The sequence below is a fragment of the Callorhinchus milii genome, unplaced genomic scaffold (assembly GCF_018977255.1).
Source record: "Callorhinchus milii isolate IMCB2004 unplaced genomic scaffold, IMCB_Cmil_1.0 Scaffold2, whole genome shotgun sequence".
Taxonomy (NCBI): Eukaryota; Metazoa; Chordata; class Chondrichthyes; order Chimaeriformes; family Callorhinchidae; genus Callorhinchus; species Callorhinchus milii.
In genome coordinates, this window is record NW_024704743.1 from 63180487 (window position 1) to 63206689 (window position 26203).

The following is a 26203-nucleotide window of genomic DNA, read 5'->3' on the forward strand; positions in this document are numbered from 1 at the left end:
TTCATTTTTAAGATTTTGTTTTTTAATGAAATGACCATTCTCTGGATGAGTGAAAGGGTCAGATTTCAGATACATTTGCATAAGTCGAAACTTACAATCATGAGCTCTCATGAGCTCTTTCACCCCAAGAGTGCACTGGCTTTAACATCATGGCTAAGTCACACAGTATGTGAAGACAGAAATGTCACCGTAACTTGCAATAACTGTGTTTAAACAACAAAGCAAACCTAATGGAAAACCAGGCCTGAGCAGTATGGTTTTGGTGGCACAGTCTCTATTGTGGAAAAATAGCATTAAAATTTCATAAAGGTAAGAGATAGCCTTTGCTGTAAATAAAAATGTTTAAAGTTTAAATGAAAGCCACTCTGCTGCCCCCAAACACAGTGCACAGACAAGGCAAAGAGAAGAGAGAATAAATATTAACCTCTTCCTGAATTTTCACCTCGAGGCAGAAGCTTCTTTAGAGAAAGGGGAAAGCAAAATTGGGAACAAAAGCTTTTTTTAAAGAAAGTTGTAACAGACATTTGTGGGAAAGTCAGGAATGTGGCAGGCACGGAAATTGTTTGCTGTGTTTACGTTTGCATTTGCACTTTGTGAGAACTCTTAAGAAGCAGGGTTTTCAGCCTGTTCTGCAGTGTGTTACAGATAAGGAAGAGGAAGAGAAACCAACCAAGGCACAGACCCCAAACCTCCAGCTCATGACAAAAACTCTAAAAATAATTTATTTGGGTATTTTGATATTAAGCAAGACTTAACAGAGCTGAGGGTTATGTGCGCAACACACGTGCATTCAATCTCAATCAAACTCAGTTCTTCACAAAGTTTCTCCATAAACTGCTTACATTGAATTCAGTGAGGTTTAGTTTCTAATCCTGAATGAGTCAGAGTGGTTTAGTTAACTGGCTTCTAGCCAAGTGTCTTTGGGCTCTTGGATGAGGTACAGAGTGAGGGACCTACCACAGTTAAATACTGCTTCAGCTTAAAGGGCTGTGCCCACAATGGTTCAAGTGTCCAGCATGGACCTCTAACCGCATAGGGTGAGTCCTAGTCCAGGGGCTGTCTGTCATTCAAAGCTTTCGTGTGTACGTATTACTAACTTGTGGTTGGATCACTACAGCCTGAGGATCACTTGTGGGAGAAAGTAACATTTATTGTTCGGGGGGAGGGAGGGGAATTAAAAAGAGAACAATGTGCATTATCCACCTCATATTGCATGCTGGTCATTCCCGGACAGAGAAATTCCTGCAGCAGACTGTCCCATTCACAGTGAAAGGAGGATAGTCAGTGCTACTCAGTCATTCAAGGAAGAGAAACAAGATCCAATGAAGAGAAACATCCATCTAGGGAAACAATTTTTTTTAAAAAGACACAGGACCACACCCACATAACACTGAAGGATGAGCGTGAAGAGTTTTGATGCTTGTCTGTGTTTCTATCCATCACATAGCAAGACTTTCTCAGTTTTACTGCACCTTCGGGGGTCTGTTCTAAAGTTCTGCTGGCCCTGTCATCTTTCCTCACACAAGCCTTCTCACTCTCCCATCAGGAACAATGAACGAGGGGTGAGGGGACCAGGATTGACTCTGCCATTACCAGCCTCCTCTGCTCACTCTACCTTACAACAGGAGAAAATGACCATTCCATCCCTCATCAGGCAGTTTACAAACCAGGCTGCAGGAAGACCAAAAATGTGTATTACCGGGAAAATAACCTGCTGAATTTAAAAGACAGAAATAAATCAGTGTGAATAAAGACTACCCTGTCGTGGCAGGCAGGGCTTCTGGAACAGACTGTGGGATGGGAGGCCACCGTGCTTGAACAAGCTCCTATACTGCTATTGCTCAAGAGGTTGAGTTAACACAGGGTTACCTTTGGCATTCTGGGTGCTGAGAAGCTGCAAGTCTCCTACATTGTTCCTAATGGGAGTCAGGTGATTTTTGGTTACATCTGCAAGTGGCTTGCTATGTTGGCACTATCAATAATAACAGAATAAAACACAGGCGCACACGGAGCTGAAGTGTTGGGACTTTCTCCAGCATCATATGAGCAGGTCTAGCAGTTCGGAGCCAAGTCACTGGATGAGAATCCTCAATGTCCAAATTCATTTCCTTCAGATTTCCCTGTTTCATACAGTCTGTTTTTGACATTCACAATTTTACTTTTTTGGAGGCAAAACGTTTTCCTCAAAATATCCCTGGTTTGTGATGTTGCCGGCTGGGAAATATCTGGCCACGACAAACGTGGAGCCGTCTGAGGCTGTGGCTTTCCCAACTCCCATCTTTTTGGTGTTTTTCCAGACCATTGCTGTGAAGTGACCTGTGAGAGGGAATAACAAGAGCAAGAGTTAATGAGTGCTGGTGTTTCGGAGGAGGAGGATTACTATTAGTTAACTTAACAGCCCCAGCCTCTGTAATTAGCAAACCAAACACGGGTAGTGCACACGCTGACACAAACAAGATTTAGTCTCAGTCAATGTATGAAGCTTTAATTTCACAATCTATTGAGATGCTTAAAAGAAAGTACAAATTCCATTCCAACAATCTATCTCTGGGATTTCCATGTGTAGTTGGGATGCATGGAATTCTCAGCTTGGTCTGGATACTCTTAAGCATGGTGATGGGTTTCTGCATGTGTCAGGCTGACCAAAAAAAAAATCTATTAAAATTGCCTCAATAAGCTGAATGGCTCCTGTTCCTGTTTCTAAACTATGTGACCATTGCTCACATCCCATTCCCGAAATATCCATCCAAAGTGATCACATCTGGAATAACATAAGCTCAGATATATCTGAAACACATACAACAACTCTCTCCCAACACCCCCCCTCCACCACCCCCCGATCTTTAAAACATATCACTTCAGTGAAACAAACCTCAATGAAGGTTTGAAAACAAAACCCAATAACATAGCTAATAAAACAATGGTCCTCACACTGAGCCTCTCCCTCTGGGGGGAGAGCAGCACAAGAGGACAGGGCTTTTGTTCTGGATTTCCCAGGAGCAGAGGCTTCCCTCAGACAGGAGTCCCTGAGTCCATTCCTCTCTCACACACACCTGGAACCTAACACTCTGGGTACCAGGCATTGTCACACAGCTGTAGTTAGAAGGGTCACAGGAGTCGTGTCACTCAGATCAGTCTGAGCTCAGCCTTGTCTTGGAAGGCTGATGAGGGATCAGCCGGTGTAACTTGTAAATTCTCTTTAATGTTGATTCCTATTTTTCATTTGTGTTTCATTTTAAATTAGCAGTGTTGATTCAATCTCTACAGCTTTCTGGGGCAGAGCATTCCACATCTTCACAACCCTCTGTGTGAACAAATGCTCCCTGACCTCAGTTCCAAATATCTTAGTTCTGACTTAAGGCTATGCCCCCATGTAAAGGAATCCCTCTACCAGCAGAAGAGTCGTCCACAATCTAACCTGTCATGTAAATTCCTTTTGTTACCCCTTGCAAATCACCCTCTTAAACTCCTCTGCTCTAAGGTATAAAACCCCAGTCTACCTCACCTCCCATTATAACTAAGATCCTTCAGCACAAGTATTACAACAACAACAACAAAATTACAATTGTATTGCGCCTTTCACATCGGGAGGATATCCCAAAGCGCTGGACAGACAGAGTTACGGACCCGAGCTGGGGGTCAGGGTCAGGAAGGGTGGAGGGCAGGGGGGGGAAGCAGGGAGATCAAAAGCACGGTCGAAGAGGAAGGCCTTGAGATGGATCTTGAAGGTGGCGAGGGAGGGGGCAAGGCGGAGGGACTGCGGGATGGAGTTCCAGAGGGTGGGGGCAGAGTGGCAGGAAGCCTTCACACTAATAGTGGGGCGAGCAAGGCGGGAAACACGAAGCAGGCCAGAGCCCGCTGAGCGGAGGGAGTGAGCAGGATGGTAGGAGGACGCAGAGGTAGGGGGGAGCAAGGCCATGGAGGGCTTTGAAGGTGAGGACCAGGATCTTGAACTGTATCCTCTGTGTGATGGGAAGCCAGTGGAGTTGGTCAAGGATGGGGTTGATAAGGTCGCAGAGTCTAGTGCGGGAGAGGACATGGGTTCCAGAGCTCTGGATGATCTGCAGCCTGTGGAGGGAGGAGTTGGGGAAGCCGACAAGCAGCAAGTTTGCATAGTTAAGCCTTGATGTAATGAAGGCATGTATGAGGGTTTCGGTAGCCTGCGGTGTGAGACAGTGTCAGAGCCGGGTGACATTACGGTGGGGGGTGGCAGAGCGGATCCTGCCGCTGATTTGGGGTAAAAAGGATAGTTGAGGGTCAAACAAGATCCCAAGGTTCTGGACTGGCTTAGTGAGGTGTAGTGTGCAGCCATGGATGGTGATGCTGTCAGCGCCTGAGGTGTGGAGATGCTGACGGGAGCCAATCAGGAGAGCCTCGGTCTTGTTGATGTTCAACTGTAGAAAGTTAGCTCTCATCCAGGACTTGATGTCTGACAGACATTCTGTCAGTACAGCAGTGGTCCTGGAGTCAAGGGTGGAGGCAGAGAGGTATAGTTGGGTAATGTGCAAGTTGACCCCATGTCTGCGGATGATGTCACCAAGAGGGAGCATATAGATGTTGAAGAGGAGGGGACCACGGACAGAGCCCTGAGGAACGCCGCACGAGACGGTGTGGGGCTAGAGGAGAAGCCGTTTGTGGAGATGAAGTGGAGGCGGTGTGAGAGGTACAATCTGAACCAGTCAAGGGCAGAGCCATGAAGGTTGAGGTGAGAGGAGAGGTGGTGGATGAGGATGGAGTGGCCGACGGTGTCGAACGCAGCAGAGAGGTCAAGGAGGACAAGGAGGCAGAGGGAGCTCTGGCCGCAGATGGACAGAATGTCATTTGTCACTTCTACCCGGCTGTTTCTGTTCACTATTATTCTAGTGAACCATCATGGCCTCTTTCCAAAGATACCCTTCCTATGATTGGGTGCCCAAATTTGTACAGTTCTCCAAATGAGGTCTGACGAGAGCTCTATTCACCTGGAGAAGCACCTCCTTATGCCAGCGGCACCCGATTTGCTTTTGTTGTGACATTCGCAAATTGATTTGTTGAGTTCTAGTTTGCCAAATTTATGGCTGGAGAATTAGGATTCCTAATTTGTCAAAGTATGAAGAAATGTCAGCTTGAGGGAAACTGGCAGGAAGCCACCTTTTTTCTGAAGCTTGATTACAGCTTGCCAGATGTGATCGTGCAGTTGCGAAACTGGAAGTTGCAACATGTTGCTTGTTAAACATTTTGCCACGTCAGCATTTATAAAATAATAATAATCCTTGCATTTCATATGTTGCTTTTCACGTCTTCTAGACATCTCAAAGCGCTTCACAGAATATACTGTAAAGTGAATTGACTGTATATTTGTGGGCGAAACGCGGCAGCCAATTGCGCACAGCAGTGTTCCACAAACAGTCGTGGATCGAAGTGACCCATTTCTTTTTTTTCTTGAAGGATTATTATCAGGCGTGTGGAGTAAGGAAACTTGCCCCAGTGCCCTGCCGGGAATTGAACCGAGGCAAGTGCTCAACTACTGAACTACAGGACTACAGGACTCCATTTATGTGCAAACTACTCCAATCATAGAATTTTATGACAGCAATAATATTCATGTTCTGCAGTATGCAGGGAGTTAGCTGGTCTCAGCCAGGGCTACTGATATACTGCATGTGCAGCAGAAGGGCCACTCTGACAGAGAACAAGGACAACCAAGCACCAAATCTAACCTTCATTCAAGAATTTTCCCAAATTCTGGATGTTCTTAATTTTTAAGATAACTTTCGTGAGGTGATGACAATGAGAATTTTTGGACCACTTTTTTTTAATCTTCTTTTAAAAAGCATAAGAATAATCCTTGTATTTGACTGCACAAGAAGCCTTGTGACAACCTCCAGGAGTGAGTTAGCAAAATACTGTAACTTTTCAGCTGCTATATTAGCAATTAGCTGCGAGGCTTATGTGACGAGAAAAGGACGGGATCCCTGGCTGATTTTCTCCTCCCAGCTCACCCTGCTGTGGCTGAGATCAACTAATTCACTGCAATCTAACCATTCACCATTTATATTTATTTACAAAAGGCAGACAGGTGTGCTGTAACTGAAATGGAGGGAAAAGTCACATCAGTATTTTTATAATGTGGGTATTTTTGTATAAGCAATGGAACAATAAAGAACGAAAACACTTCTCTACCTCTCCAGTCTGCTCTCACACCTCACTCCTCTTCTGCACATCCCTCATCCCCCTCTACAACTGGCAGCCATGCTTTCAGCCTTTATGCCACAAAACTGGAACACTCTGCCTCAATCCCTCTACCTTGCCTCCACTTTTCCCATCATCAGATCACATGTGAAGACTTTGCTCTTTGATCGTGTCTACAGTCAACTCCCCCCTCTCCTCAGCTTGGCATCAAACTGTGCCACTGTGCAGCACTCCATGTGGAGGGTACTATATAAATGCAAGTTGTTGTTGTTGAAAAAGTATGCTGGCAAATGCAGAAAAACTCTAAAAGGCCATAAGCAGAAACTGAAGAACCGAGGTGGATATTTTACTCAGGGACCTATTGCTGTTGATGTTTTTGGCTTCTAAAATGAGACGTTGCTTAATTGTATCTGAGTCACGTCAAATTCCTCTCCTTTCTCCCCCCTCCCCCCACATCTGGCTTATGAGCCACTGTGCAGAGAGGTTGTGTAACTCGTGCTGGCTGAGAGGGGTACTTATGGCACTGGGCCTAAGTGGAACTAGCAAATGCAGAGATGGAATTCTTTAATATACTTCTGGAGAAAGCATCTTGTTATTCAATTGTTAACACATTCCCACATCCGAACTTTGTCATGTCGTAAACCCTGTCACACATGAGTCATGAGACACACAGAGAGTTGTGAGACAATCAGAGACACAGACAGACAGTGAGCTGTGAGACAGACAGACAGACAGACAGACAGACAGACAGACAGACAGACAGACAGACAGACAGACAGACAGACAGACAGACAGACATGAGGCAGATAGAGAGCTGTGGGATAGACAACAACAAATTACATTTATATAGCACCCGGCACGTCGGTAGGACGTCCCAAGGTGCTGGACAGTTGAGGGTTTGCATCCAAGGCGGGGTTTGGGTTCAGGAGGGAGGGGACCAAGGGCGTGGTGGTGATGGGAAGATATCCAAAGGCACGGTCAAAGAGGAAGCTTTTGAAGGAGGCAAGGACAAGGCGAATGGATGTTCCAGAAGGTGGGGCAGAATGGCTTAAATCCTTACCGCTGATGTTGGGCCGGGTAGAGTGGGGTAGGGGGGGACGGAAGTTGGTAGAGTTTAAGAGGGTCACAAAAGCAGAGTGCGAAGGCTTTTAAAATTAGGACAAGGATCTTGAACTCACGAGGTGTAGGCATTGTCATATACGAGCATCGGACATTTCGACACGAGTCTTCAAATCTACATGTACACTTTCCAGGCCAGCTTTATGTGATCAGGACACCTGGGGGTATGAGGTGAACTGCAAACACCCCACTGCCATCCCATCAGGTATCAGCCACCTAACCCCAGACCACAGATCAAACCTGCGCCCTTCATTGCCACCAACACTCCACACCACTCCACATGCCAACACTCCACACCACTCCATTGTTATAATAATAATCCTTGCATTTGATATATCGCTTTTCAGGTGTTCTCAACGTCTCAAAGCTCTTCACAGAATAGACTGTAAAGTGAATTGACTGTATATTTGTGGGTGAAACGCAGCAGCCAATTGTGCACACCAGTGTCCCACCAACAGTCGTGGATTGAAATGACCAATTTATTATTTTTTTCTTGAGGGATTATTATCAGGTGTGTGGAGTAAGGAAACTTGCCCAAGGTTTCACCCTGCCGGGAATCGAACCCAGATCTCTTGCTTGCAAAGTGAGTGCTCTAACCACTGAGCTACAGGATATTGCCACTACTCCACACAACTCCACATTGCCAACACGCCACATTGCCAACACTCCACACAACTCCACATTGCCACTACTCCACACAACTCCACATTGCCAATACTCCACATTGCCAACACTCCACACCACTCCACATTGCCGCCACTCCACATTGCCGCCACTCCACATTGCCGCCACTCCACATTGCCAACACTCCACACCACTCCACATTGCCGCCACTCCACATTGCCGCCACTCCACATTGCCGCCACTCCACATTGCCAACACGCCTCATTGCCACTACTCCACATTGCCGCCACTCCACATTGTCAACACTCCTCATTGCCACTACTCCACATTGCCGCCACTCCACACCACTCCACATTGCTACCACTCTACACCACAATCCACATTGCCAACACTCTTTACATTCTGAGCTTCAACACAGCTTTTCACAACATAATCTAGTCTTTTGTATTTAGAGTAAATAGCCAAATGAACCATAATAAGCAGTTAAAGGTGGAATTTTATTTAATTCTGACATTTGATATAATACCTTTCATATCAGGAGGGCAACTCAAAGCGCATCAAATATACTGTAAAGTGTAGTGACTTATTTTGTGGAGGAATTTGCTGCAGTCCGACATCTGCAGAAAAGGCACCCAGTAGATAAAACAAAATTGAAATTATGAGGTAATCTGGATAATCAGATTAGTCAGTGGGTGACAGGATGTTGCCATCGTATGACTCAGGCAGAAAGATCTCTCTATGTACTCTCTCATCCGGATGTCACAGGATAGGAAAGTATGAAACACATTTAGCATCCCTTTTATTTTTCTATGGTAAACTCTCTTTTGTTGAGCAAAAACTTACATCTAATTTACTTCAATTGGCTGAAATTAGGAAAACTCTGAAATTCAGCTCTGTTGTTTCAGTACTAAATGTTTATTTGATGGAGGAGGAGGAGGAGGAGAGACAGAGACAGCAGTGAGATATGAACAGGTACAGCAGTTACAGAACATCCATCCGTTCTGTGAAGAAAGTGGTTTCCTGTGTCTTTCACCAACGTTTTTTTTTAACCGTAGACTGAACCTTCTCTTTATGGCATCACATTCAAGAGGCCCACATGGAGGTTTTAATAATATTAATAATCTTTACATTCGATATAGCGCCTTTCACTTTGGAAGGATATCTCAAAGTGCTTCATGGGATATATTGTAACGGACAAAGGTTTTATGACAAATCGGCACCTCGGTGAATTGCCCTCCCCACTTTTCAGGGAGCCAGTATGCCACTGTGTGCGATAAAATTCAATTCCAGGCAGGACGAAACCTTGCGCAAGTTTCCTTACTCCACACGTCTAATAATAATCCCTCCAAAAAACAAAAAAAAACTGGTCATTTTCAATCCATGACCGTTTGTGATACACTGCTGTGCGTAATTGGCTTCCGCATTTCGCCCACAAATATACAGTCAATTCACTTTACAGTATATTCTGTGAAGCGCTTTGAGAAGTCTAGAAGACGTAAAAAGCGCTATATCAAATGCAAGGATTATTATATTATTAAAATATTGTAGCTATCTGAGGCCGAGCAGGCTGTTGTGATATGTGGTCCAAGTTCCGAAACAGTACTTTGAGCTCACAGTCTAGGCTGACATTCCAGCGCAGCGCTGAGAGTCACAGGATTATTGGAGGGTCCATCCTTCAGATTAAATTTTACACCAAGGTCCTGACTGCCTGTTCAGTGGATATTAAAGATCCCATAAAACATTTAAAACACTAATTGAAAAGCGAAGAGATTTTCCCAGTGTCCTGGCCAACAATCACCTTAGATACAAATTCACATCATGTGTGATTCATTCACATCATTCACACATATCAATTGTCACGTTATTGAGTTACAGAAATGCCAGGCCAGGGCCAGGGCAGTCAAAAGCTCTCAAGAGGATTGGCTCATGCCAACCCTCAGCTTCTGACATGGAAACATCAGGGAGGAAGAGTTGAGCAAAGAAACCATTTGATTAGTTGACCCAAGATACATCTCCTTGGGGTTTAGGTATGTGTAATAGTTGAGGCCCCATTTTTCCATAAAGTGTGAGTCACTCTGGACTGCAAATAGGAATTTTAATGCAGGAAAGCAACAGGAAAGCTTGGTATGAAGATCAATCAAGATCAGAAAGAGCTGTAGAGAGTGGAATTGCATTCTATATGTACTATTCGTCATATATGGGATTAAAGACAGGGCTTTCAGCCCCTTCCATCTCCACATCTGATTATAGATTATTTGTTGTAAAAGCATTACACAATTGTTAGCAATTTACAACGAAAATTGAAATATAAGAACGGCAAACCACAGAAACTTACAACATGGAAGAAGGTCTTTCAGCCTTCATGTCTGTTCTGGTTCTTTGAAAGAGCAATGCCTTCAGTCCCACTTACCTACCTTTTCCCCAGACCCTTTTACACGTCTAATCTAGTTCCCTATTAAAACAGAATATGGATTCTGCCTCAATCACCATACCCAGCAGCGCAGGCCTAACAACTTCCTGTGTAAAAAAAAATCCTCTGAATTTCCCCCTTTGCTAAACATCTCAAATTGATGCCCTCTAGTCACTGATTCAGCGACCAGTGCAAATCATTTCTCCTTACTGACTCCAGCATAATCCCTCATAATTTTAAAGAACATTCAACCCATCGAGTCTGTTACACTAGTTTTTTTAAACTCTTGGCATCTTTTGTCTCTGTATATGTTTGCCTTTCCCCCATATCACTGCCTTTCCACACATATCTAGGGTTGCCAACCCTCCAGGATTGTCCTGGAGTCTCCATTAATTGTATTAATCTCCTGGACAATGCTGCAAGCGAACAATCATAGGGAATTCTCAAAATGAATAGTAAGATGAATCATAATTGTCCTGTTATCAGCTTTTTGTTTGTTTCATACACACCTGGCGTTCCTACAATCCAGCCGGTGTTTGAAATGTCAAGGCAACACACACTCACCCTCTTTCAACCATCTTATTGGTCTACTGGTGCTGCAACTTGCATTATCTAACTACCATAAAGTCAGTACTATCTCACTTTACAATAGCCACCAAACATAACCCTGGCTCACGTGCAATCACAGTGTTATGCACTTGCAGAAGAAACAGAACCATTTTTCAAAATGGATGATGGTTTGCATAGTGAATTTGTTTTGGAGTAACTTAATCCTTAATGGCATTACGTAATGTGAATGCACTCTAATAATAATCCTTGCATTTGATACAGTGCTTTTCACGTCTTCTAGACGTCCCAAAGCGCTTCACAGAATATACTGTAAAGTGAATTGACTGTATATTTGTGGGCGAACGCGACAGCCAATTGCGCACAGCAATGTCCCACAAACAGTCATGGATTGAAAAGACCAATTTATTATTGTTTTGTTTTTTGGAGGGATTATTATTAGGCGTGTGGAGTAAGTGTGCCCAAGGTTTCGCCCTCTGCCTGGAATTGAACTCAGGTCTCTCACTTGCAAAGCGAGTGCTCTAACCACTGAGCTACAGGACTCCAATACATCTAATCAGGAGTGACATACCCCTGCCTCCCCCTCCCAATACCCCTTCATACCTCCATCACTTTCCATCAGCCTTTTTAAACATCCAAATTGATTCTACCTTTTAGGTTAGAATATTCCATGTTCTCACAACCCTATTTAAGAAGAAATTTGAGCTGACAGTTCCAAGGACAGTAGGAATGAGGGCTGGAATAACCAAGGAGTATAAATAAAGTAAGTAATGTCATGAAGAGATCTACAGCAAAACCATGATTGCTGCTCTGGCAGGTCTTCTGCCACCACCCTCTGGAACTCCATCCCACAGCCCTCCACCTCGCCCCCTCCCTTGCCTCCTTTAAGACCCATTCTCAAGACCCTCCTCTTCAGTCGTGCCTTCGGTCACCCTGCCCTCCTCCTTCCTCCATCCTCCCCAATCCCATCCCCCAGCTCGGATCCGAAACGCTGACTGTCCTGCACCTTGGGATGTCCTCCCGACATAAAAGACGCTATACAAATTAAATTTTGTTGTCGCCGTTGTTGTCTGACCAGAGACAGCACGACCAATGTTTAGAGAGGGTCTGAATGTTCAAGGGGAAATAGAAAGTGGTGGTGACTATTGCCCTGGATACCCATGCCAGATGGATGCACATTTCTGGCATTTGTAACATCAAAAGGAAGTAAAAGCAAAGTACTGCAGATGTTGGAAATCTGAAATAAAAACAGAAGTCGCTGGGAACACTCAGCAGGTCAGGCAGCATCTATGGAGAAAGGAAAGTGAGCCAACGTCTTGGGTCCACGACCCTTTGTCAGATATGTCCGACCCATATGTTCGACACTGAGGAAAAACTTTACTGGAGCATTTTCTTCTTTCCTTCAGCATTTCCTTGGAGCTTTTAAATTCAATTCTGACAAAGGATCGTGGACCTGAAACGTTGACTCACTTTCCTTTCTCCATAGATACTGCCTGACCTGCTGAGTGTTCCCAGCGACTTCTATTTTTGTATCAAAAGGAAAGACGCTGCCAAAGGAAAAAAATCTCCACTAAATATTCAGTTTCCATCGGAAAATGACTGGATGATGGAAGATTGGATTAAAACTGAAACAGATGCACAACACTTCACATATAAAACACTGTCCAAAGCCATTCAACAGGACATTGTGAATCACAATTGCAAATCATATTAGCAATTGATTATCACCCATTCATCACCCCTACAGGAACTGCGAGGCTGTTCTCAGTGAGGGTTGTTCTCAGTGAAGTCCTCGGGGTGGGGGAGGGGGGGGGGGGGGGAGAGGGGGAAAGGGGCTTGAGAGGGGGAAGGGTTGGGTGGGGGAGAAAGAAGGTCATGGTAGAAGCCCATCTGTACTAACCCAAAATTACTTCACTGCATCCTAACAAGTTAAACGTAAATTCTAACCTTTTGAACATTCAAGGAATGCTTTATCACCTGGCGTACAGCACAGGGGTGATGGGCCATATGGCCTTTGGGTTGACAATGTTTCATCTTTCCAATATGTGCGATACTGAAGAGAAACTTTACTGGAGCATTTCCTTCTTTCCTTCAGCATTTCCTTGGAGCTTTTAAATTCAATTCTGACATTAAAGATAAAGATGGACTTGAAGAATCTAGGCTTTGTTTAAATATTCATTACATCCCTTCAACATTTCCACTCATAAATTCCCACTGAGAGGGGCTGGGAAAACTGAAATGCAACATTCCAATCGGGTGTTTTCCTTTTTTGGCGAAACTTACTCAAATTTTCAAGAACTGAACCCCTGACCTGGATCATTGCTGGACTCAGCATATTTTGTTGTTGAAGCAAAGTCCATCAATTCCTCTAGAGAATTAGATGCTAGAAAAAAAAAAGGACTACAACAACTTACACTTGTATAGCACCTTTCATGTCAGAAAGACGTCCCAGGGCGCTGGACAATCAGGGGTTTTGGACCCGAGCTGGGAGTTGGGGTCAGAAGGGGAGGAAGCTGGGGGGTGGGCGGCCGAAGGCATGGTCGAAGAAGAAGATCTTCAGGCAGGACTTGAAGGAGGAAAGAGAGGGAGTGAGGCAGAGGGATTGCAGGATAGAGTTCCAGAGAGTGGGGGCAGAGATACTCAATGCCCGACCGCCAATGATGGGGCAGGAAGTGCGGGGGACCTGAAGCAGGCCGGGAGGTGGGGAGTGAGCAGGAGAATGGGGTTAGATTCAGTGACTCATGAGGAGACAAACACCAATGTTTTTGATGGGTTGAATGGTCAGTTCATGCGCAGTAACATTCTATCAAAGATTAACATTTCAAGCTCCTTCTGGTGAATTAATGGAGATGAAAGGGTAGGTTGAATAAACTTGGTCTATATTCCTGGAGTTTAGAAGGTTGGGGGTGATCTAAGGCCCCACCTTCCCCCATAACACTGGTTAACCTATAAGCCGGATGCTGGCTGGTTTCCCATGCACTAAAAATGGTCTGATTTCCAGTGGTCAGGAAGCATTGACTGGCAACTGTCTTAAACACTCTGAGACGCTACCCTGCATGATGGACACTATATATATGCAAGTTGTTGTTGCCTTTGATCGTGCCAAGTTATAAGGTGAGTTGGAACTTTATGGACCCCCAACTGCTCTCCTCTAACTCTCCTCTGTAAACCATTAACCCCATCTTCTCTCCTGCTCTATTTGCAGAAAACTGTGAAAAGCCTTCAATTGTGTCCCGGAGCGCTTGACAGTGGCGGAGTCTGATGCCGAACCAGCGGGAGAGGGAGTGGGGAGGTGAATGTGAGCACAATTGAAAAGGAAGGTCTTTAGCCAGGATTTGAAAGTGGGGAGTGAAAGGTAAAATGGAGAGATTGAGGGAGAGAAATCCAGAGCTTTGGGGTGCAGTGGCTGAAGGCACAGCCACCTATGGTGGAACAGAGGGGACGAGGGACAAACAGGAGGCTGTAGCCAATATATGTGCAACCAGACCAGCTACAGATAGATCGTATTTGTGCCATTGTCTACTTTTGGAGTCCTGCAGCCTCTCAAGTGAGAGGACCTAGGTTGATCCCCTGCAGGGTGAAACGTTCGGCAAGTTTCTGTACTCCACACACCTGTTTACCTAGCAGCAAGTAAGAACCCGGTTGTTAGTTGATTGGCGGATCGCTTTTTCTGAGGTAATAATCCCTTCAAATAATAATAATAATCATTAATTTGGTTACTCAATCCACCAGTTTGGGGACACTGCTGAGCGCAATTGGCTGCCACGTTTCGCCCACAAAATATAAAGTCAATTCACTTTACCGTATATTCTGTGAAGAGCTTTGAGATGTCTCGAAGACGCGATAACGCATTATATCAAAATCCAAGGATTTTTATTACCTGTGCACATGTCCAATCAATCTGAGCACCAAAGCCTAGTCTACAAACCTGCATGCATAACATAAACACATACACATACACACCGAGAAAAAGTAAATCAACACTTCCACTTCATTATTTAGGCTTGGTTAGTTACTGCTTGAGGAAGCAGAGAAGCTCCCCTTGCCATCTGCCACTATGCAGTGTAATTGACAAGTGGGAGGACTGCAACAGTAAACCCACTCCCCAGGCTGATCTTCTATCCCTCTAAGTGTTTTTGCAACAAAACCCCATTTGTCTTCTATTGTGGAGTGGAGGCATAAATAACAATGGCTTTAAATGAATCAAATCTCAAACCATGATCTGTCCTTGTGCTCTCCTGCCTACCTCCCAAATCTGCTGTTTGCTGCACATCAAATGAAGCAGCTTTAAGTACTGACCCATCTAACCTCTCTACATCCACGGTTAAGATTAAATCTATTCTTCCCCTACCCCTCCCCCACATAGAATGATCCTAAAATTGGCCCTCTGAAATCAATTCTCTATTCAAAACACCAGAGCTTGTCAAACATGAAAAAACGCTGGATAACAGTATAAAAGCAGTCACAGTAATAGTTGACTGATCACGACTAGTCTGTGACATGAATTTATAAATCAGCGTCTGGCTGACGACACACATCTACTCCCCCATCAGCAAGGCCTCGGCACATTATTCTCTTCAACCGTGCCTTCAGCTCCCCTCTCAACTCGCTACCCCCTCCTCGCTCCCTCCCTTCCCTCCTCTCACCCTGACCAGTTAACCCCCTGCTCGGGTTCCGACCCAACTGTCCAGCGCCTTGGGACGTCCTCCCGACGTGAAAGGCGCTCTATAAATGCAATCTTGTTGTTGTTGTTGATTATTGTGACCTACTGTACACGTATTCCCCTTTACACGAGGACCTTAAGCACTTGGTGATGAAGAGCAAGCCTGGTAGAGGAACTTTCACTTCTAGAACAGCAAGGTAGCTGGCACAGTGCAAGCTGTCCTTTAAAGGTCCTTCCACTTTACTGAACTCAGAGGCTTGGGACAATACCTAAAAAGAAGTAAACTACAGGGGTATGGGAAAAGGGCAGGTAAATGGGACTGAAATAATTGCTCTTATAAAGAGCCAGCATGATGGGCTGAATGGCCTTCTTCTCTGCTGCAACGTTCTATGGTTCTAACTTGTATAAAAGATGCTGGAAATTTCCCTAGAATTCGGGTTCACGGATACAGCCTCATACATTCATGTCTTTGTACCTCCTTTAGAAACACGTAAACGATACAAACAGCCTTGTTATAACACAACGTTTGCATTCACAAAGTTCCACACTTAGCAAAGCAGGAAGTGACATCAATCCTGACCTAATGAACAAGAAGTCGGTCACAATGGCAGGCAGGAAGTCTGGCCGGCTGCGTGTATGCACCATGAATGGTCCACAGTGCACAGTCATCAGCAAATTTGTATTATATTAATGCTTGTTATAATAGGGCTGCATTGTATGTGAAACTCACAGTAATTTGGTTTGGGGACTCCTAAGCACAGGAATAGGTTTCTGTGTGTGTCAGACAATTGCTGAGTAAAATTCGATTATTATCACTAACATCATACCGTATTATTTTCCAACCTCAGAAATTCGGATACATTAAGACTTTGCTACATCCCGAGTACTAATTGCACTTAAATAGTGGCTTTCACGTTGGAATATGTCGCAAAGTGCTTTATGGAGAAGGAGAGATGTAAGTAAATCAATCACACAGCATTTCTATCTTTTGTATAATAAAATAATAATAGCAATTCTTAGTTTTGATATAATGCCTTTCATGTCGGGCCAATGTTTCAAAGGATATATTGTAAAATGTATTTTGCAGGTGAACGCAGCAGCCAATATGCACACAGAAATGTCCCACAAACTACCATGAAGTGATGTTTCTCCATATAAAAAAAGGAGGATTTACCTGCAGTTTCTCTACTGCGCTGTGGATTTTTCATCAGTTTATTGTAAATTTCACTGAAACAGAGCTTTTCAAATATTTACCTGAAACAAACTAGATGCTATTTTAAGTCAAGATTTTTCCACACATGATAAATATAGAATTGTAAAGGGTGTGTGTGAAATACCTATTTATATTTCACTGGTGACATGACCTGCGCAAGTCACTGGTAACTGTGTGGCTCAGGAGCTGTGAGGTCATCCTCAGTCAGTAAGGGAGAAATAGGTATTTTACACCTTCTCACTGTGACTACACGTCCCCCATTTGTATGTGATTGAGACACGCATTCTGAGGATCACAGGCTGTTCACACGTCTCAATACCTGGGCCATATACACACACACATTCTGTACATATGTCTCAGTGCCTGTACATGGTACACACACAGGATGTACACATGGCTCAGTACCTGTACCACACACATACACACACAAACAGGCTGCACACTACGTACAAATGTACAAATGTGTCAGCACTCCATCACACCCACTGCCACCCGGCTCCACAGCCTCCCCATCCCTCAGCGGATCGAGTTCAAAATCCTTGTCCTAACCTTCAAGCCTTCCATGGCCTTGGCTCCTCCTATCCTATCCCTCTGACCCCTTATCAACCTGTCTGCTCCCTCCGCTCAGCAAGCTCTGGCCTGCCACATGTCCCCTGCCTGGCGTGCCCCACCATTGGCAGTCGGGCCTTCAGCCTCTCTACCCCCACCCTGAGGAACTCCATCCCACATTCCCTTCACCTCCATCCCTTCAAGGCACGCCTCAAGACACTCTTCTCCAACCATGCCTTTGGCTACCCTCCTACCCTCTTTGCCCTCCACCATCCCTGATCTCAACCTCCCCCCAACACTCGGCTCTTAATGACCTGACTTTTCAGCACCTTGGGAGATCCTCCTGATGTGAAAGGCCCTTTACAAATGTAATTTTGTATTGTATTGTACAATGTGTACACAGGCGTGTTCAGCCTGTGTGTGTATATGGTACATATGTCTTAGTGTCTGCACTTCATGCACATACATGGTGTGCACACGTTTCAGCACCCATACCATGTGCACACACAGGTTGAGACAATGCTAAAACCACAGCCGGCTTCCAACTAACCTGCAGCAAGAACTCACATCATCATTTAGAAATTCATGCTGCAGGTGAAACTAAGATGAAAAAAAATTAACTTTACATAAAGAGCAGTCAGAAATTAACCAGATCAGGGTTCCGTGTGGGTAAACATGGATGTAAGCTGCAGCTCCAAGACATCCAAACTAGGATCCAGATTCAGGCTGTGATGTCTATCTCAGCTGGGACAACAACAACTTGCATTTATATAGCAGTCTTCATGTGGGGGAGCATCTCAAGAGAGCTGTTCGGATACTCTGGAGTCCCCAAGCCTCGGCTTTTGCTACAACCTTTGCCTTGGCTTTTGCTGGAATTAGGTAAGCAAGATGCGTCCATCAGGGAAGAGAGTGAGTATTCCATTCCAGACACGGGAATGTTTCTGTTTGTAGGTGGCGCAGTGATGGTTTCTCCATGTATCAGGTGCCCGGCTGACCAAAACAGAAATGCTGTGCAATTCATTCCGGGAATGGAGTGGAATACACAAACCATCAAAAACAGAGAAAACACACAATCCTGCCCCAATGTTTGGAAATGTTCTGCTCAGGTTAATGTCGGAGGAAAATGGCAGCTAGTTCCATGGCAAAATGGCAGTGTTTGCATTACAGAGGAGGTGCTGCCTTTAAAGTTAAGACTGCCTGTGGCAGTGATCAGTGAGGCATAAATTAACCTCTGGAATTCAGCAGCTCTACTCTAAGTCAGGCCATGAGGACATTACAATTAAGTGTCAGACTCTGTACACGACAGATAACTGCACATATACCCCAACTGACACTTGCCCAAGAAAATAAATCAACTTGTCGCCAGGCAAAGGATCAAAAATTCTGCTCCAGTGAAAACGTCTGCTTATCTGAACCCCTCCCCATATCACATCTGCTCAGTACCTTTTGCTGGAGCCCCTCACCCAACAGCATCCAGTCTGCTAGAGCCCTCCCCCCTCTCCCAACGACACTGAGACCTAGCCAGCATTCCTGCTCCTCACCTCTATACAATGGCATCTGCACATGCACACAGATGTTGAGCGAGGACATGATAAAGCTCAGCTCTGACATGCCTGAATGAATGATATCTAAGTTTGAGAGATTGAGACTCACTCATCTGCAAATTGATATAAAACACAAATGGCTGGTTAGCATGTACATTCTTAGCAAAGACCCATTGCTGTTTCTGCTGTATTCACTGTATACAAGACAGGGCCAGTTGACTAAATTTGGCATGTTCTGCTATCTCTGTTGCCAGGCCAAGAGTTAGTGTCTCATTCTGTCAACTATGATGTGCTGGCCTGTTTGAATTTTTTTTTAAACAAGAACAAGATTATTTGTTTACGCGGGGTTAAGGTTCCAGTCAATGCCTCGAGGAGTTTAACCAGTAAGTCACAGAGCCATGCAGATCCCAGATTCAAAATGTTCCCAGATTCAATCCCCAGTCTGTAATAATAATAATCCTTGCATTTGATATAGCGCTTTTCACGTCTTCTAGACGTCCCAAAGCGCTTCACAGAATAGACTGTAAAGTGAATTGACTGTATATTTGTGGGCAAACGCGGCAGCCAATTGCGCACAGCAATGTCCCACAAACAGTCGTGGATTGAAAATTACCAATTTATTATTGTTTTTGTTTTGGAGGGATTATTAGGCGTGTGGAGTAAGGAAACTTGCCCAAGGTTTCGCCCTCTGCCTGGAATTGAACTCAAGTCTCTCGCTTGCAAAGCGAGTGCTCTAACCACTGAGCTACAGGACTCCACTGTGTGAGCTAATAATAGTCAGGGTACCAAGTAGGGGAACCCCTGTGGTGGTGGGGAAAATCAGCAATAATCCTCTAGTTGTTCAGCAAGTCTTGCTAGAAATGTACAGAAGAAAGTTACATGAGGACAGGATTGGGCTATGTGATAAATACACCCCACCCCAGCTGAATCTAGAATTGCTTGCAAATAATGCTATGAATTCCTGTGAAGCACTTTGAGACACTCTTAGAATGTTATAAGGCACTAAATCGAATGCAATAGCTATTATTATTACCTCAGTACAGATTCAACAGCTTCAAGAGAAAGGGAGAAAACAAACGGGACTCTAAACTGTGGTGAAAGGCATCCCCGATTCATCTAAAACTACAACCACTACTCCTTAGCTCTGCCTGTAAGAACAAGTATTGCACTGTTGGCCTTCAGTGGAGTCCTATAGCTCAGTGGTTAGTGCAAGTGAGATACTTGGGATCAATTCCAGGCAGGGCGAAATCTTGGGCAAGTTTCCTTATTCCACACGCCTAATAATAATCCCTCCAAACAATAATAATAAATTGGTCATTTTCAATCCACGACTGTTTGTGGGACATTGCTGTGCGCAATTGGCTGCCGCGTTTCGCCCACAAATATACGGTCAATTCACTTTACAGTATATTCTGTGAAGCACTTTGAGATGTCTAGAAGACGTGAAAAGCGCTATATCAAATGCAATGATTATTATTATTAGTTATCGCTACCTTATGCCAGAACTAGTCACGTAAAAGCTTCTTAATAATCACTGGCAATACATAAGGTGGAGGCTTGTGTGGAATATAAACACTGGGCTGTGTGGCATGTTTCTGTACTGTACATTCTTTGCATGTACTACGGTGACCCTGCAGATAAAAGTTGACTTGAATGCAAGCAACATTCAGGAAGTTACATGAAGCAATGACCTGACGACCCAGAAGTCAGCATTCTTTTTCTTGCTTTTTTATAATGTGGAGCCTGAAACATTAGTGCCAGACCATCAGGTTATAATTCTGAATCCACGTTAAAATTAACCACAGACTTGTGCGAGACTCGCAACACCACTTTATCCCCAATTGAAACACAAACATAAAGCAAGATCCTTCCACTGACCTGTACCAGAAGAAAATCCAGGACAGTTAAAGTTGTAGCTCTTTATCTCATTGTACCACCTTTCAGCTACTTCCTTACCTGTAGGAATAAAGGAAAGAAAAATGGTTGTAAAGCTAATTTAACAATAAAAATCAGTAATGCAGATACTCCTCTGAAGGTTTATTCAGCAGCCCAATAGACACAGAAAAGCACTGGATGTTCAAAAACAACAACTCCACCATTAATTGGGATCACCCAAAAAACACATAGATTGTGGGGGAAAAAAATATAGACCTAGAGGCGTATAGATTGGGGACACTCTGTGACCTGGAACATTTAGCAACAGCATTTAAACGTGTCTTTCTTTGGGGTCATCGGCCTGGTATCTGATACATGGTATACTATACCACTACTGAGAGTTCTATGTGTGCCACCTACACATGGAAATTTCCCTGTGACTACCACACTGGTCCTGCATCAGGTCTCTCATCAAACATACCGGAAACAAAAACATTTCCAGTTAATAATTATCTTTTGTTCAATTACTTTTAAAATACCCAATGGAAATCTTGGTGCTGTGTATTTTGTGAGCAAATGCAGTGGCCAATTTGTGCACAGCAACGTCCCACAAACAGCCATGAAGCCATGAAGTGAATGAGCAATTTTATCCAGGGGATTTGTTGGTCAGGACCTCCCTCCCCCCCCCCCCCCCCCCCCCCCCACCAGCCGCACAGGGGCTGCCCAGGCAATACTATACAATACCCTACAAGTGAGGTCAATAACTCTTTTAATCACTTCCTGCACAATATGTGTAACAAATGCCACTGCCACCACTCACTGCACATTACCCATGGTTGCTTTGTTCAAGAAACTCTACCAGGACATTGTTTCCTGCACATAATGTACAATGTACAGGAAGTGACACCAGAGGCAACCCACTAACCTGTAAGTCAGTCATTTTTCACGCAAGAAGCCACTTCATCAACACCGGGTATACTGTGCACCTCGTTAATGCGAGTCCCGTGTAGATCCACGATGTAAACGAAGCAGCATTATATTATATTGAAGAACACTATAATGGAGTTTCTCTGTAATTCTGATTTGCAGAGAACCTAAATTGATCTGCTGCAGGAAATGAGCTAATTTTCCCATTGGATGCTTTGTATGAACAGCTACTTGCCCAAAGTTCATACCCAGGGTTGACTCACTTCCATTCGGCTAATTGTACTTTTAAAATAACACAAATCTAAAGGAAATGGGTGGCTCCACAAGTTGTAACACTAAAGTCTAACTCATCCAATTGCTTAAAAACAAATTGTTTCATTAAATTGTTTATAATGTGAAATCCCATTACTATAGCAGAGTACAGAACAGATTCCTATTTTTAAACATTAATGGCAGTGCCTTTTTAACCCCTGGACTTTATCTACATTTTCAACCCAGATTGAGGGAACAAAATCTGACAGTTCTAATGGTACAACAGTGGAGCCGTGTTATAATGTGGTGTTTATGATCCAGAGACTCTAAAGCAGGAATTCTGGTTCCATTCTATGATAATAACTTGCATTTAAATAGCACTCTTCACCTAAGTACCCCATTGTGGGAGACAACTTAAAATGGCATCTCACCATGGGTGGGGGGGGGGGTCGGGGGGGGAAATAAATAACTACAAATCAGAATGAGAATAAGGGCAATACTTATCACTGTATATAGTATAGTGATCTTTTCACCTAAGATTTGTCTTATCTTACAAGCAAGAAACATTTAGGAAAGGATATATAGAACAAGGAGAAACAACAACAAATTACATTTGTTTAGCACCTTTCACTTCAAGAGGACATCCCTACATGGTTGACAGTCAGGGATTTGGACCCGAGCTGGGGTTGGGATCAGGAGGGGTGGAGGGCAGAGAGAGGAGGGTGACCAAAGGCACAGTCAAGCAGGAGGGAAATGGAGTTAACGGAGTTAAAGGATCTACCATGATCAAATGAACTGGCAGAACAGACTCAATGGGCTGAATTGACTCCCTTTTTCTTTCCTTTGTTCTGAAGTACTCCTCCAGTTTTATCTTCCTACTTTAAAAAAAATTAACTTTATAAACCTATTTCTTACTGAAAAGCCTTAAATTCATATGTAATAAATATTACGTGGTTTATGTATTTTAATTGCTTATTAGCAGAGAATTAACTTTGCGCCAGTTCTCACCCTATTATGGAAATGTTTCAAACTATACCTGAACCCCATACTAGGCTGACACTCCAGTGCAGTGCTGCATTGCCAGATGTGTTGTCCTTCAACTGAGACAGGATCCGAGGTCCCGTCGATGGATGTTAAAGATCTCATGGCACTATTCGAAAAGGGAGTTTCTCCCTTTGTCCTGGCCAACAATTCCCCCAAATAAAATTGGTCATTCACGTCATGGCTGGTTGTGGAGTCCTGTAGCTCAGTGGTTAGAGCACTCGCTTTGCAGGTGAGAGACCTGAGTTCAATTCCAGGCAGGGTGAAACCATAGGCAAGTTTCCTTACTCCACACGCCGAATAATAATCCCTCCAAAACCAAAAACAATAATAAATTGGTCATTTTCAATCTACGACTGTTTGTGGGACATTGCTGTGCGCAATTGGCTGCCGCGTTCACCCACAAATATATACAGTCAATTCACTATACAGTGTGTTCTGTGAAGCGCTTTGGGACGTGTTCCCGACGTGAAAAGCGCTATATCAAATGCAAGGATTATTATTATTATTATTGTTGTGGGACATTGCTGCACGCAACATATCGGTCCCATTCACCTACAACATGCATTGTGTAGCATTTGCGTAAGAATTTTAGTTTAGATTGGTATCTTAAGAGTTCATTTTAATTTAGCTTAATTTTTTTGCTGAATTGTGATAAGCATATTAATCATGGTCTTAGGAGCACCATTTCAGTTGAACAAGGATAAATTTTGTATGAGAATTGAGAAACAACACAGACAAATGACTGGAAAAAGAGAACAACATGGGATAAGACTTATAAACTTTACTACCCTTGTAGTCAAACAAACAGTCCATAGTGCTATGGACACCTTACTCTAAAATCCTGCAAAGCGTTTGGAGATGTCTTCCTGACATGAAAGGCGCTTTATCAAATGCAAAAATATTATTATAATTAAATAACTTGCAGATCTACCAAATTCATGTCATTTGGATTTTATGGTTTTAATAAAAACTAAAAAAGAAAAGCTGGATTGGTGAATTTAGAAATTGGTTCACTCCACGGCATTAGCTCATAGCTCTCGCCTCCTGCTTGTGCCTTGTGCCTCCCCACCCCACCCACCCGATCACCATCGGTGCTTTCAGCCACAACTTCCCGAAACTTTGGAACACTCTCCCACAATCTCTCCATCTTGCCCCCTTCTTTTGCTTACTGTCAGCTCCGCCCTGCCCCTGGCTTGGTGTCAGGCTTTGCTAATGCTAAGTGCTCCGAGATGCCGCTCCAGATGAAGGATGCTGAATAAATGCAAGTTGTTGCTGTTATATTTATCAAGGTTTTGTCCACCACTCTAAACTGGGAGGCCTCCTCTCGTGGTATTCTCCTCCACTAACCAGGAACAGTGGAAGAATTCCATCTGACAGATCTCCAAACAAGTCATAAGTCAACAACCACAACTTGCATTTATATAGCGCCCTTCACATGGGGTAGCCAACATTCACCTCAGCTGCAGGAAATTTGCACTCATCCAGGCCGTAATGTCCGTCAGACAAACGGACAGGACATCAGTGGACTGGGAGCTGCAGTTGGAGGAGGAGAGGTAGATTTGGGCGTCACCCGCTTACATGTGGAAGTTGACCCCATGTCGGCGGATGACATTGCTGAGAGGGAGCGTGTAGAGGCATCAAACCATGGTGGGCTTGGCTTCATTCACACACATGCCACTTGTGAACTGAGGAGGTTTACACTGGCTAAATGCTACACAGCCTCTTTCACTCTAAGTCATTTTATTTAGGCAGAGAGCCGAGCCCGAAATCAGGCTCCATATTCAAATTTAGTAAAACTTGCATAAGTCTGATCTGTATATATCGTATAATCATCCAAGTCATACATCTACCCAAGTCCCGTTCAAGAAATTCTATGCAAGTTTGACATAACCCCTACTTTGTATAAGTCACAGTAAATGTATGGTCCCAACTTGAACAATTTAAGTGAGGTTTACTGTATTCACTGTTCAACAGAACTGCCCGATTGCATTTGGGACGTCCTCCCGACGTGAAAGGCGCTCTATAAATGTAATGTTGTTGTTGTAGAGGCCGCTCAATGAATGCGTAGACAAAATATGCAATCAATTCGCTTTGCAGTGCATTTTGTGAAGCACTTCTGTGACGTCTCGAAAACGTGAGAGAGGAGCCAGACAAAAAAAAAAGCAAGGATTATTATGATGATTGGTGAGCCATGCAATAAACCTGCAGTAACCTTAGATGTAGCGAGATTGCAAAGTTATAGCTGCTGCCCCTTTAGTTTTGCTTTCAGGGTCTCTAGTGTTTAGAGTAGAATAGCCAGGCAGGACTGTGTTGCACTCACCAGGTTGGTCATATGATGCCCAGGCAAGATTTTCTCCACATTGTCCTCTGCTGGACTCTGAGCTGTGTTTGAGAACTCTTGTGCTGGCTAGAGCTTGGGAGTATCTGCAAGGCAGAGAAAGGAGAAAGGCAGGGCTCAGCAATGCAGCAAACACAGTGGATATATATATATATATACACATTAAATGCAGAAATATCTTACTGTTCTGCTTCTTTGCAAAGCTTGTTGCAGAGTTTCAGCCCTGGTACTCCATGCTTCTTCCTGTAATCGTTGTGAGCTTTTAAGACTTCACCAGAAAACTCTTTCGAAGCTGAAATAGGAATTTTTTTTAAAAAAAAACAAAGCGTTATCCTAATTTAATAACGAAACAAAGGCGTGGCAAAACAAAATTACAGACAGGTCTGCATAAGATCATCAATTATTAAATCAATAAAAGAGCAACAGAAACCGACCTGACTTCCCCATAGTTTAGGGGAGGGTGTTTTGGGGGGTGGATGAAACCTCCTGTGCTGCTGCTGCTGCAGATACGAGGCTGAGCTGCTTTAGGTGCAGCAGAGAATGAGAGACTGAGAGAATGAGCTCAGCCCTGTCTGCCCGCCCTGTCTGCCTTATAAGGACTGAAGTCTTTACTGGGAGTCAGAATCCAGACTAGAGATCAGAGCACAGCATTGCCCCAGCACAGAGCTGGCCAGCTCTCCCCACCCACCCCAGCACAGCACAGCACAGCACAGCACCAGGCTGTGTCTGCGTGGAATAAAGCCCTTCCCCCAGTCAGCACAGACAGCTCCAGGTTGCCCAGACTGGCTGCTGCTGCTGCTGGGCTTTCTCTGGGTTCCAGCTGCCTCCTGTGGGGACACTCCAGGAAGTACGAGATGGAGCACGAAATAGGGATTTGCAAGATCCAGCTGCCTGCACTGCAACCAGG

The 26203-nt window shown here is 44.2% G+C and overlaps 1 protein-coding gene and 1 long non-coding RNA gene across 2 annotated transcripts; one reads left to right on the plus strand and one right to left on the minus strand.

The window, feature by feature from the left end:
- On the minus strand, positions 1-25962 carry glipr2l (GLI pathogenesis-related 2, like). The gene is made up of 5 exons (XM_007897440.2): positions 25731-25962; positions 25480-25588; positions 25279-25382; positions 20739-20816; positions 1-2316 (listed from the first exon to the last, which is right to left on the minus strand). Exons 1-5 carry the CDS (start codon positions 25741-25743, stop codon positions 2156-2158), a joined length of 465 nt encoding a protein of 154 aa, XP_007895631.1. The 5' UTR covers positions 25744-25962; the 3' UTR covers positions 1-2155.
- Positions 13872-16658, plus strand: LOC103181175. Its single transcript, XR_488179.2, has 3 exons — positions 13872-14005; positions 16403-16509; positions 16642-16658. It is a non-coding gene; the product is annotated as an uncharacterized LOC103181175 (long non-coding RNA).
- Positions 25963-26203: the final 241 nt, after the last annotated feature.